General features: G+C 39.1%; 1 protein-coding gene across 4 annotated transcripts in view; it reads right to left on the minus strand.

Moving 5' to 3' along the window:
* lmbrd1 (LMBR1 domain containing 1) overlaps positions 1-12,930 on the minus strand; it is a 182,635-nt gene that overhangs the window by 18,237 nt on the left and 151,468 nt on the right. For all 4 annotated transcript variants that reach the window (XM_033021890.1, XM_033021891.1, XM_033021893.1 and 1 more), the window contains 3 exons: positions 9,102-9,206; positions 8,265-8,414; positions 5,364-5,448 (listed from right to left, as the gene is read on the minus strand). In XM_033021890.1, coding sequence (XP_032877781.1) covers positions 5,364-5,448; positions 8,265-8,414; positions 9,102-9,206 — 340 coding nt within the window. The remainder of the gene's footprint in view (positions 1-5,363; positions 5,449-8,264; positions 8,415-9,101; positions 9,207-12,930) is intronic.

The following is a 12,930-nucleotide window of genomic DNA, read 5'->3' on the forward strand; positions in this document are numbered from 1 at the left end:
TTGCTGCTCCAAGCACCTCAAGCACCTCCAAGGCCTTTCACATCTCAATTAAATTAATACGGACCCTCTTGTTTCCTGGCTGCTCTCTTACATTACTACAGATCTTCCTCTTCTCCTTCACAACTTTTGAATTACTGACCTTGAACTCAGTGAGCACCACCCCACAACACAACCCATTAATTCCTCTTTCTGGTCTTCTAGCCTGCATGTTTCTGATGCCTATTCACACTTCCAATACAATATATTTATTGGACTTGGACAGCTTTAACCTGTTAGTCATTATCTCTGGGTTGAAAGACTTGGAATCCTTCTTGACTAACCTCAAAACCTGTGAAATTTCCCAATACTATATGAGGAGAACACCACTTGAGTTTTCAAATATTTCTCAGCATTCGTAACATTTTCTGAAATAAATATTTGACAGACTATAGGGATGATGGAAATTGATCCACATAAATGTATTGAAACCACAGTGTGAACAGATAGTGGAACTCAGCTTGTGGGTATTTCAGATTCACTAGTACAAACTGTTCAAAAAGTGAAAACAGTGGCATTTGGTATAGATATAAAAATGAGCAATAACCATGAAACAACCAGATTGTCATTCACACCCGTCTGGTTATCTGTCGTCTGGCCTATATATACAGTTGACTCTTAACTGCTTCTTTGTTTCTGGCATTTCCAGTAATATCCACATACAGCAATCAAATAAATGAAACTAAAACATTAACAAAAGTTTGTAACCGTAAAAGACCTCACAGGCCAAAATGGGTCCTTTTTCAATAAAGATAGCTAGTTTAAGACATTTAAAAGTGTTTTTACAATTATAAAAGGGATTAATGGTGTAGAAATAATTCCAATAGCGATTAAATTGTTTTTACTAATAAATCTTGAAGGAATTTGGGAGAGGTTTCCTTATCCAGAAAGTGGTTGGACTGTGGAACTTACAACCATATCAAACTTGTGGAGTCAAAATGCACAGATGATAAAGATGAATTTAGATGGGGGACAGCCAAAGACTGGGTGGTTGAGACTTAAGTGGGACATAAAACTAGCATTGGAAACTACAGAAAATTAAAATTGAAAATGCTGGAAAAACTCAGCAGATCATGTCTGAGATCTTTCATCAGACGGAGAAATATAAACAAATTAGGGAGCAGAGAAGGTGGTGAGGGCAATTGTAAAACAAAAGGAAATATTTTCATAGGGCAATGTAACTGTTAAAAAACATATCTGCTCCTTTGCCTGTGTAACATACTCCTCATGGAATAGAGTCTGTGCAATGTGGTAGTCTGGTCCACTGCATGGCCAGAATATACAAATGGAGGAGAAAGGATAAAAGGAGAGTGGCAGGCAAAAATTAATTTTTAATACAAGCAAAGAGAAAGAACAAGTTATGTAAATTTTGTGAATTTGATACCAGCAAAACTACAGTATAAATCATGGTTTAGTGGTTTGACCAGAAACATTGACCATTCCTTCCTTCCCACTGATGTTGCTGGAGCCGCCGAGTTCCTCCAGCAGATTGTTTGTTACTCCAGATCGCAGCATTTGCAGTCTCTTGTGAAACTAAATGCAGCTTGGGAAATCACTTTGCAGAACACCGACACTCAGTTTGCAGATGTGACCCCAAGCATCTGATTACCAGCCATTTTAAGTGACAATCCCACTCTGTTCTGCTTGCCTGTGACCTCTTGAACTAGTACATGAGGTCCAATGCAAACTCCCGGAACCCCACCTCATCACAGTGCAACCCGCAGAACTCGATATACAAATTCTCCAACTATATATAATTTGCTCTTTGTTTCTGCTTGAATTAGAATTGTTCAATTTTTGCCTGCCAACCCCCTTTTATCATTTTCTTTCCTTTGGACAGCATGGCCTGCTTGGCATAGTGTGTAGAGTTTGGTTTGCTTAGCAAAAGGATGTCATTAAGCTTGAAAGGGTGTAGAAGGGATTCTCAAGGATGTTATTGGGTCAGTACACGAGTTATAAGGAGAGACTGGATAGGTTGGAACTTTATTTCCTGATGCAAAGGAGACTAAGGGTCAATGTTATAAAGGTATATAAAATCATGAGGAGTAGAGATAAACTGAATGGTCATAATCTTTTTCCCTGAGTAGGTGAGTCTAAAATGTGAGGGCTTAGTTTTAAGAAGAGGATAGATTTAAAAGAGATCTGTAGGTTACTCAGATTTTTACACAGTGGGTATATGAAACAAGCTACCACAGTCCAACCCCACGGTGTGCTTGTGGAGAGCAGCAAACAATGCAACACATCATTGAAGCATGCCCTCAACAAAGACTCAAAGGAGGACTTGTCACCCTTCATACAGCAGATCAAGAGGCAACTGCTTGGCTAAAGGACTTTGCATTCGCTAAATAAATAAACAGGCTGTAGGGGTGAGTACAACTACATGGGCCAAATACAGGCAAATGGGACCAGCTCAGATTGTGAATTTGGTCGGCGTGGATGAATTGGGCCAAAAGGCCTGTACAATTTTGAGTTGTGGAACTAAGGAATCTTAAATCTTTCAATAAAAAATATTTTACTCGGGTGATTGATATGGTAAACCTCAGAGATGAATCTCAGCTGTGGCTTTAGTTGGGGCAGGGTTGCTATAAGGAGAGTCGAGAAACATCTCCAACTGTTTTCCTGTTAATCAGTTGTGAGGACCAAATATCATATTTAATCTATGGGCAAAAGCAAGTCATGTGGGCTCTCCCATGTGCTAATGAACGATGGAATAAAATGGCCCAGCCTGTTGAATTCAATCTAGACTTCCTGTCAATGGACAGCTGGTTGTATATGTTGCAGCTGCATCCAATGGTGATTTAAGGGTGTTGTCTTGTCAGCTGAATATTCTGCTTCCTGGCAGTCTTCCTATGTGTTTTCTAACAAGTGGAAGTCCCAGAGGAGCAATATGGAAAAGTCTATAACCAAGTCATGGTTTCATGATTTCAAATTACATTACCCTTCCTTCATCATCAGAAGTTCGAAGACTTGAAATACCTTATCTAACACTACTGCGGGAGCACGATCATAGATTGCAGAATCTTATCGACTACTGAGGCTGAATAATAATTGGAGCTCTGCCAGTAACCTCCATGTTCTAGTAACAGTCAACTTGGCCAACAATAAGATGTGCGGTCCTTTATTTGCCATGATATTCTTTTTGTTAGATTTCCTTCACTTTAATTAAGATTGACAAATCTCAAACAACAATCTATACATATCTAAAATGGGACAAACAGATCGGATGAGGGATGTAAGAGAGACCCGGTAAACAATTTTGCCAAACATGCATCTAATTATCTCATCAATGTTGAGATAATTTTTTTGAAATCACTTACTACTAATTAAAACACCACTGCATTTTACAAAGCAATACTTTCTGAGACCGAGGAAATCTTGTAAATAATTTCCGTAAAATTCAGCCACTATCGCTATAGAAAGATCACATTAGATAGAAAACAGACTGTTTTAGATTCATAAACATGTAGCGTACATGAAAATACTAGAAGAATATATCACAGTTAAACACTCACACTAAGCATGAGGGAATTTATGAAGCAAATAAAATTTATGAAAAAAATGCACACTAGCATTAAAAACTGACCATCTTTAACAAGGCTTAAGTGCTACTGCCTGAAAAATAGACTGCTTTGGAGTTTGATATTTGAACATTTCAAACTGATTTGGAAAATAATTCTTATAAGGTGATATCAGAACACTTTCTTCAGTTTCAAAGAGCAAGCAATCCAATTTAAAAATAGGAAATAACTAGAAAAGAAAATTGAGAAACCTTTGTTCATAATTTCAAGAAAAAACTATTTGTAAAACAGAAGTAATTTTGACACTGCAATGAACTGTGTAAAAGAGGTAAGAGAGCTGGACAAAGTGCTTGATGTGAAAATGTAATTATGACAGCCTGAGATTGGTCAACGTGTGTTGAATGAATTAATGAATGTGTCCCAAGTGAATACATAGAACAGTACAGCATAGGAACAGGCCCTTTGTCCCGCAATGTATGTGCCAAACATATGGCCTATTTAAGCTAAATACCTTTGCCTGCGTGATCCATATCCCGCCATTCCTTGCATAACCATGTATTCCTATATAAGTATTCCTATATAAGCCTATTAAACGCCACAATCATATCTGCTTTCACAACCACCGTCAGCATGCTCCAGGCACCCACCACTCTCTGTGCAAAAATAATTGCCCTGCATATCTCCTGTGAACTCTCCCCTTCTGAAGTTAAAGCAAAGTCCTCTCGTCTTTGACATTTCCACCCTGGAAAATATGATTTGACGGCCTACCATACCCATGCCTTTCATAATTTTATATACTTTTTCACACAGAGAATTGTAAGTCTGTGGAATTCTCTGCCTCAGAGGATGGTGGAGGCAGGTTCTCTGGATACTTTCAAGAGAGAGCTAGATAGGGCTCTGAAAGATAGCGGAGTCAGGAGATATGGGGAGAAGGCAGGAACGGGGTACTGTTTGGGGATGGTCAGCCATGATCATATTGAATGGCGGTGCTGGCTCGAAAGGCTGAGTGGCCCATTCCTGCACCTATTGTCTATAATCCAGACATTGTTCTGGTAAGCCTCATTTGCACCCTCTCCAAAGCGTCCACATCCTTCCTATAATTGGACGACCAGCACTTCACACAATGTTTCAACGTGGCATAACCCCACAGTTTTATAAAGTTGGAACATGACTTCCTGACTCTTATACTCAACTCCCTGACTGATGAAAGCAAGATGCCATACACCTTCTTAACCACTCTATCACCATGTGTTGGCACTTTCAGGGAGCTATGGACTTGGACCCTATGTTCCTTCTTTACATCAATGCTATTAAGGATCTTGGCATTATCTTAAGTTTTTACATTGCATTTTACCATTAATGAAATGTAGTCAATTCATTTATCTGCCAAAATTGCCAAATGGGTGCAGATTGGAGCACTGTTCCAGGGGTCCAAGTTTAATCCTGACCATCAATCCTATCTATGTAGAATTTGCTCCTTTGCTCCTTTGTGATTATGTTGATTTCCTTTCATCAAACCCCCAAAATGTAGATTGGCAGATTAACTGGCCACTATACATTTGCTAGTGTGTAGATGAGTGGTAGCAACTGCGAAGGTATGCTTTATTGCCACATGTGACTAGGCACAGTGAAATACTTTGCTTGCATACACAATGTATACAAATACAAATATATAGAGAATACACAAAGAATAAAAATGCTAAGGGCGGGATTGGTGTAAAATTACTATATGATGGTCAGAATGAATTCAGTGAGCTGCAGGGCCCATTTCTGAAATGCATCTCTGCAACTCTAAATGTATCAGCTTACCTTCAGGTGCCTTTGCATCACACATCTTTGTTACCCAGGTTGTATTTGAATCTTCTTGCCTCGAGTTAGATAAATTCTGGTTCATCTGAATACACAAATAAAAACATAACACTTATTGGCTATGTGTTTACAAAACTTAAGATGGTATTCACAAACTCCTTTCCCACCCAATTATTAGGACAATAGTCCAAGGCACTAATTTGCAGTAAAACTTATATCGTAGAAAGGGGCGTGAATCTAATTCACTATATCTCTTAGTGTAATACCTCAGACCACCAAGCTAATTTCTTCACCCGAACAGGTGATTCAACCTAGCCATTTGGTGAAAACTTAGTAGCAGATTTATTATTGTTTTCCACCATCACATCACCTTAAAAGTTAGAACTATTTACCTTAGTAATCATCAGCCATGGCATAAGGGTGAAAAAGGAACAAAGTACAATTTACTCATTTCAATCAACTAACAGTGCAGAACACAACTATCCAGTTATCCATGGGCTCAATTTAATGCTATTCAACTTGGTGATCTCACTCTGGGAGCGCCATCATCAGAAGGTTGCAGCAGCTCCAGAACATGGCTCAATCCACTTTCTTAAAACAATTAGGGATGGGCATAAGTGTGTTGCAGCCAATGATACAAGCAAAGCAACGCATTCCTACCCATTGTAATCCATGCAGGCACTTAGTTGGAGTCTTCCTCTTCTAAAGCTCAAATGTATTAGTTGGAGTCTTCCTCTTCTACAAATGTATTATGTTCAAAGATTCAAGTTTACAATGTCATTAAAAAAGAATTGATTCACATGCAACACCAAATAAAATAAAAATCTGAAGCAAACTGCAGTTATGTTTAATGAGTTTAATTCCAACTAAAACATTCTAATGTTATTCAAAACCAATGTCAATTCAAAAGGTTGCATCAATAACCTAGTAATGATTTGATTAATATGCTGCCTTGATAAGAAAATATTATATATAATTTTTTTTCAAGCAATGACAGAACAGACCACATAAAGCAGTCTTCGGAAAAATTAAGTGAGCAATGATGCTATAATATTTGTTCAATTTACCACTTGCGAGTGAATAATGATATGGATGAAATGAACCGTCACTGTCTTTTTCCCAGGGTAGAGGATTCAAAAACTAGAGGGCATAGACTTAAGGTGAAATGGGGGAGATTTAAGAGGGGGCAACTTTTTCACTCCAAGGGTCTTCTGCAAAGAGCTATCAGAAGAAGCTCCAAAAGCAGATACAATTGGATATTTATAGAGGTAGGAAGGGTTTAGAGGGCTATGGGTTTTAGGCAGGCAAATCAAGTAAAGTCAAGTCAAGTTTATTCGTCACATACACATACGAGATGTGCAGTGAAATGAAAAGTGGCAATAAGTTGGATAAGTTGGAGGAGGAATAGGAGTGGAAATAGGTCTAACCCAGTATGTCAACTTGGTTGGAATGGAAAAGGTGTGCTAAAGGGCATGTTTCCATCTATATCCTCAGCAAGATATACTAATAGCTTCAGCAATATATCCATTCTCTTGCCTGGATGCAGTAAGTAAAATGAACACAAGATTTTGGAAAGATTGCAGGCTTCTCCAGATTACAGGATAGTATTCCAGGTGTCACATTAAAAATTGGTAGATGGAACTGAAAAGATTTACACTCTCAATGCCTGGCTGGTGAGCAACATGCACAGTACATCAAGGAGATTAGTTTCTAGCATCCAGATAAAAGTCACAAAGTTTTATTTTTTCAGGAGGGAATAGAGATAGGTAAAACAAGTGGCAAACAGATGAAGAAGCACAGCGAGAGAAAGTGATGGAGAGAAAAATGGTTACTCAGTATTAAAAAGGGTACAGCAATCAGTAAACATCAGAGATTACGTTTCACTTCATGGAAAAGCTCCTTGTCTTTATCCATCTGTATCTATTAGTGTAAACTTCCTTTTCCCTCTCCCTTAAATGTATCTACTTACCTCAACCTCCACCCACCCCTGCCATTCTCACCACCAAATAAATTTAATTTGAATTCCTTATTGGATTTTCAGCTTTTTCTGTCACTATTTTATAATGTCAACCTCTATCTTCCTGCCACTCTCACATTGTCTTCAGACTTGGTCATTTAGTGCAATTTATCAATTTGTTTAACCTCATTCCATTTGCCTTCACTATAGCCGGGCCATTTGCCCACTGCCATTGCTTTTACTAAAAAGCTCATAATTGGTAATAGAAATGGCAGTACAGGAATCGGGAGTAGGGAGGAGGAATGAAAGATAAGTTGGTGGAGGAATAGGAGTGGAAGTGTGAGGAAGAATAAAGAGAGAAGGAAGAATGAGTGAAGGAACACAAATGGAATAGAACGGAGGTGGAACCGAAGAGAGGAGGAGCTGAGGTGGAGCGGAAGGGAGGAGGAGTGGAGAGGGGAGTGAAGTGGATGGGGACAGTTCAAGGACAGTTCCTACGTGCTTTCTGTTACCAGATCCATTTGATCTTAATGCCAAAAACAAAAACAACACCATAAATCCAAGCTAAATCTATATAATAAATAATACCCTATGCTCTATTAGCAATAATTAATCAGTATGGGTAAAAAATGCCCTGCCCCTGCCAGTTAGAATAAGGTACTGGAAAAATAACAGATATCTTGTAAGTAAGAAACTGACAGTCACCAATAATTGAAATTATTTTAGATTAATGCATCAAAAGCCATAATCTCACATTAATTTAATTAGATACATAAAAGGGGAAATTCTAATTATAGTTTGTCTGAAATGGATTAGCTGAAATAAGCTAAATGGTCTACTTCAGCTACATTTATTTTGTCTTCTAGCTCTGTCAAAAAGAAATGACAAAAAATATGGCCATCTGACTTTGGGATTGGATAAAGATATGATTAGACAATACTTACGTGCTCTTGATACTTTTGGCTTCCATACATAACATACTGTGGTGCGAGACTGTAGATCATATAACTTGTGTGAAGAACCATCAGGAGCAAAATCATACAAAGGAAAAGAAGAGCTTGGGGGCGTGTTCTGCCTGGTCTAATCTTATACAACTATTTGAAAGAGGCAAAAAAAAAGTGAATTAAACCACTTAGACAAACTAAAACACTGCATGGTGGTGCAAAACAAGTAATGAATTCACAATGTGAATCTCATCATAAATTGTCAGGATGGAATCCAACCTTGAAGATTTAATTTCTCAAAACGCAGAGTTTTAGATTTTGCACAAAACTAAGGTCAACAACATTGCTGCTGCGATAAATATACTTAAATTGTAAGTGACTTACTGAATCATAAACCTGAACAATTACAATACAATCAAATTGTAAGTAACACATTTTAAAACATCTATTTTTCCTACTTCAAGATTTAATTATTCTAATTCCAGATTTTTCTAAAATATGTATACTTATCACATAGTTAAAACATTGTTAAATTACTAAAGTGAAAGACACCTTCAGTTCTGAATTCAATTCAATCCTAGACCATGAAATCTAAAATTAATAATTTCTACCATTATTATTGCTTCAGTTTCCAAAAATAAGCATTTGTCAAAATGCTACGTCAGCTACTTGCACAAGACCACATATCTCATCCACTGGATTTGAGCAGAATGTGATGGTTTACATCATTCATTGCTTGCTTTATCATTAAAAAAATCTGTTATAATTGATGTTCTCCTTATCCTTCTCCCCCACACCGACTCAGACATGAAACACGTAATCAATAAATGAAATTACCCTTATCCAGAAAAACCAGATCCCCATGTTTCGGATTCCTGCCATGGATGTGAAGACTATGTACATTGTAATGATCGCAATCAGAATATAATCCAATGGGAATACCTGAGGAGAAAGTTTAAAAACACAGGGTGAATGCTGTGTTTGTTAAAACAATTTGCAACTTTAACTAGCATCATTAAACTGGAGCAAACCAAAGCATGCAATGTCCTGAATTGCGTCAACTCATTTAAAATTCTAATTCACAATGCATACAAATTCAGATTCTGATATCTAATTGAGAGAATTATATATCAGATGGACCGTGCCTATCATACATGAGATTTTGTTAGAAAATAACAGTTTTATTATATGCAAATAGAATTCCAGTGCACGTTTGTTATGACCATCTCTACTAATCTGAGGCATGATACGTTTTTCTCAAAAAAGCCACTCACTAGAGATTCACAGGAGTAAAAATGATAATACTGTAACAATGAAAATGTGAAAAAATGGAGAAATACATAAGCATTGTAATCAAAACACTGCATGTCAAAATAAACATGGACACGTGCACCAAGGGGAGCTCTCTGCTTCATGTACTGCCATCAATTTGAACATTTACAAAGCCCAAGAATGAAATTGATAAATTAATCTACACCTTCTAGAAATATAATGCATATTCATGCACACATTCTATCTAAATAGCAATAGAAAAGAAAACAATCTTATGCCATTTCACTCCTGCCCTCTGCTGAGTAGTGGGCATCTTTGGATGAGAGATGCGCACGTATGGAAGATCATAGAAATAGGAACTGCAGATAACCATATAACAATTACAGCACGGAAACAGGTCATCTCGGCCCTTCTAGTCCGTGCCGAACACGTATTCTCCCCTAGTCCCATCTACCTGCACTCAGACCATAACCCTCCAATCCTTTCCCGTCCATATAAGTATCCAATTTATTTTTAAATGATAAAATCGAACCTGCCTCCACCACCTTCACTGGAAGCTCATTCCACACAGCTACCACTCTCCGAGTAAAGAAGTTCCCCCTCATGTTACCCCTAAACTTCTGTCACTTAATTCTCAAGTCATGTCCTCTTGTTTGAATCTTCCCTACTCTCAGTGGGAAAAGCTTATCCACGTCAACTCTGTCTACCCCTCTCATCATTTTAAAGACCTCTATCAAGTCCCCCCTTAACCTTCTGCGCTCCAAAGAATAAAGACCTAACTTGTTTAACCTTTCTCTGTAACTTAGTTACTGAAACCCAGGCAACATTCTAGTAAATCTCCTCTGTACTCTCTCTATTTTGTTGACATCCTTCCTATAATTAGGTGACCAAAATTGTACACCATACTCCAGAATTGGCCTCACCAATGCCTTGTACAATTTTAACATTACATCCCAACTTCTATACTCAATGCTCTGATTTATAAAGGCCAGCACACCAAAAGCTTTCTTTACCACCCTATCTACATGAGATTCCACCTTCAGGGAACTGTGCACAGTTATTCCCAGATACCTCTGTTCAACTGCATTCTTCAATTCCCTACCATTTACCATGTACGACCTATTTTGATTTGTCCTGCCAAGATGTAGCACCTCACACTTATCAGCATTAAACTCCATCTGCCATCTTTCAGCCCACTCTTCCAACTGGCATAAATCTCTCAGTAGACTTTGAAAATCTACTTCATTATCCACAACACCACCTATTTTAGTATCATCTGCATACTTACTAATCCAATTTACCACACCATCATCCAGATCATTGATGTACATGACAAACAACAGTGGACCCAACACAGATCCCTGTGGCAACCCACTAGTCACTGGCATCCAACCTGACAAACAGCCATCCATCATTACTCTCTGGCATCTCCCATTCAGCCACTGTTGAATCCATCTTGTTACTCCACCATTAATACCCAACAATTGAACCTTCTTAACCAACCTTCCATGAGGAACCTTGTCAAAGGCCTTACTGAAGTCCATATATACAACATCCACTGCTTTACCCTCATCAATTTCCCGAGTAAACTCTTCAAAAAATTCAAGAAGATTAGTCAAACATGACCTTCCAGGCACAAATCCATGTTGACTGTTCCTAATCAGACCCTGTTTATCCAGATGCTTATATATATTATCTCTAAGTATCCTTTCCATTAATTTGCCCACCACTGACGTCAAACTAACAGGTCTATAATTACTAGGTTTACTCTTAGAACCCTTTTTAAACAATGGAACAACATGCGCAGTACGCCAATCCTCCAGCACTATTCCCGTTTCTAATGACATTTGAAATATTTCTGTCATAGCCCCTGCTATTTCTACACTAACTTCCCTCAATGTCCATGGGAATATCCTGTCCGGACCTGGAGACTTATCCACTTTTATATTTTTAAAAAGTGTCAGTACTTCCTCTTCTTTGAATCTCAAGTTCAAGTTCAAGTTCAAGTGAGTTTATTGTCATGTGTCCCTGTATAGGACAATGAAATTCTTGCTTTGCTTAAGCACACAGAAAATAGTAGGCATTTACTACAAAACAGATAAATGTGTCCATATACCATGATATAAATATATACACACATGAATAAATAAACTGATAAAGTGCAAATAGCAGAAAGTGGTTATTAAAAATCAGAGTTTTGTCCGAGCCAGGTTTAATAGCCTGATGGCTGTGGGGAAGTAGCTATTCCTGAACCTGGTTGTTGCAGTCTTCAGGCTCCTGTACCTTCTACCTGAAGGTAGCAGGGAGATGAGTGTGTGGCCAGGATGGTGTGGGTCTTTGATGATACTGCCAGCCTTTTTGAGGCAGCGACTGCGATAAATCCCCTCGATGGAAGGAAGGTCAGAGCCGATGATGGACTGGGCAGTGTTTACTACTTTTTGTAGTCGTTTCCTCTCCAGGGCGCTCAAATTGCCGAACCAAGCCACGATGCAACCGGTCAGCATGCTCTCTACTGTGCACCTGTAGAAGTTAGAGAGAGTCTTCCTTGACAAACCGATTCTCCGTAACCTTCTCAGGGAGTAGAGGCGCTGATGAACTTTTTTGATAATTGCGTTACTGTTCTCGGACCAGGAAAGATCTTCAGAGAGGTGCACGCCCAGGAATTTGAAGTTCTTGACCCTTTCAACAATCGACCCGTTGATATAAATGTGGCTGTGGGTCCCCCTCCTACTCCTTCCAAAGTCCACAATCAGTTCCTTGGTTTTGCTGGTGTTGAGGGCCAGGTTATTGCGCTGGCACCATATGGACAGTTGCTCGATCTCCCTTCTATATTCTGACATCCCCATCAGTGATACGCCCCACAATAGTGGTGTCGTCAGCGAACTTGATGATGGAGTTTGCACTGTGGTTGGCTACGCAGTCATGGGTATAGAGTGAGTACAGCAGGGGGCTGAGCACGCAGCCTTGAGGTGCTCCCGTGCTGATTGTTATCGAGGCTGACACATTTCCACCAATACAAACAGACTGTGGTCTGTGGATGAGGAAGTCGAGGATCCAGTTGCAGAGAGATGCGCAGAGACCCAGTTCTGCGAGTTTGGTAACCAGTTTGGAGGGGATGATTGTGTTGAATGCCGAGCTGTAATCGATGAATAACAGCCTGACATATGAGTTTTTGTAGTCCAAGTGGTCCAGTGCGGAGTGTAGGGCCAGCGAGTTCGCATCCACCATTGATCTGTTGTGGCGGTAAGCGAACTGCAGTGGGTCCAGGTTTTTGTCGAGGTAGGAGTTGATTTGCTCCATGATCAGCCTCTCAAAGCACTTCATCACCACCAGCGTTAGTGCCACTGGTCGATAGTCATTGAGGCACGCCACCTTACTCTTCCTGGGCACCAGT

Source organism: Amblyraja radiata, chromosome 5 (genome assembly GCF_010909765.2).
Source record: "Amblyraja radiata isolate CabotCenter1 chromosome 5, sAmbRad1.1.pri, whole genome shotgun sequence".
In the NCBI taxonomy this organism is placed as follows: Eukaryota; Metazoa; Chordata; class Chondrichthyes; order Rajiformes; family Rajidae; genus Amblyraja; species Amblyraja radiata.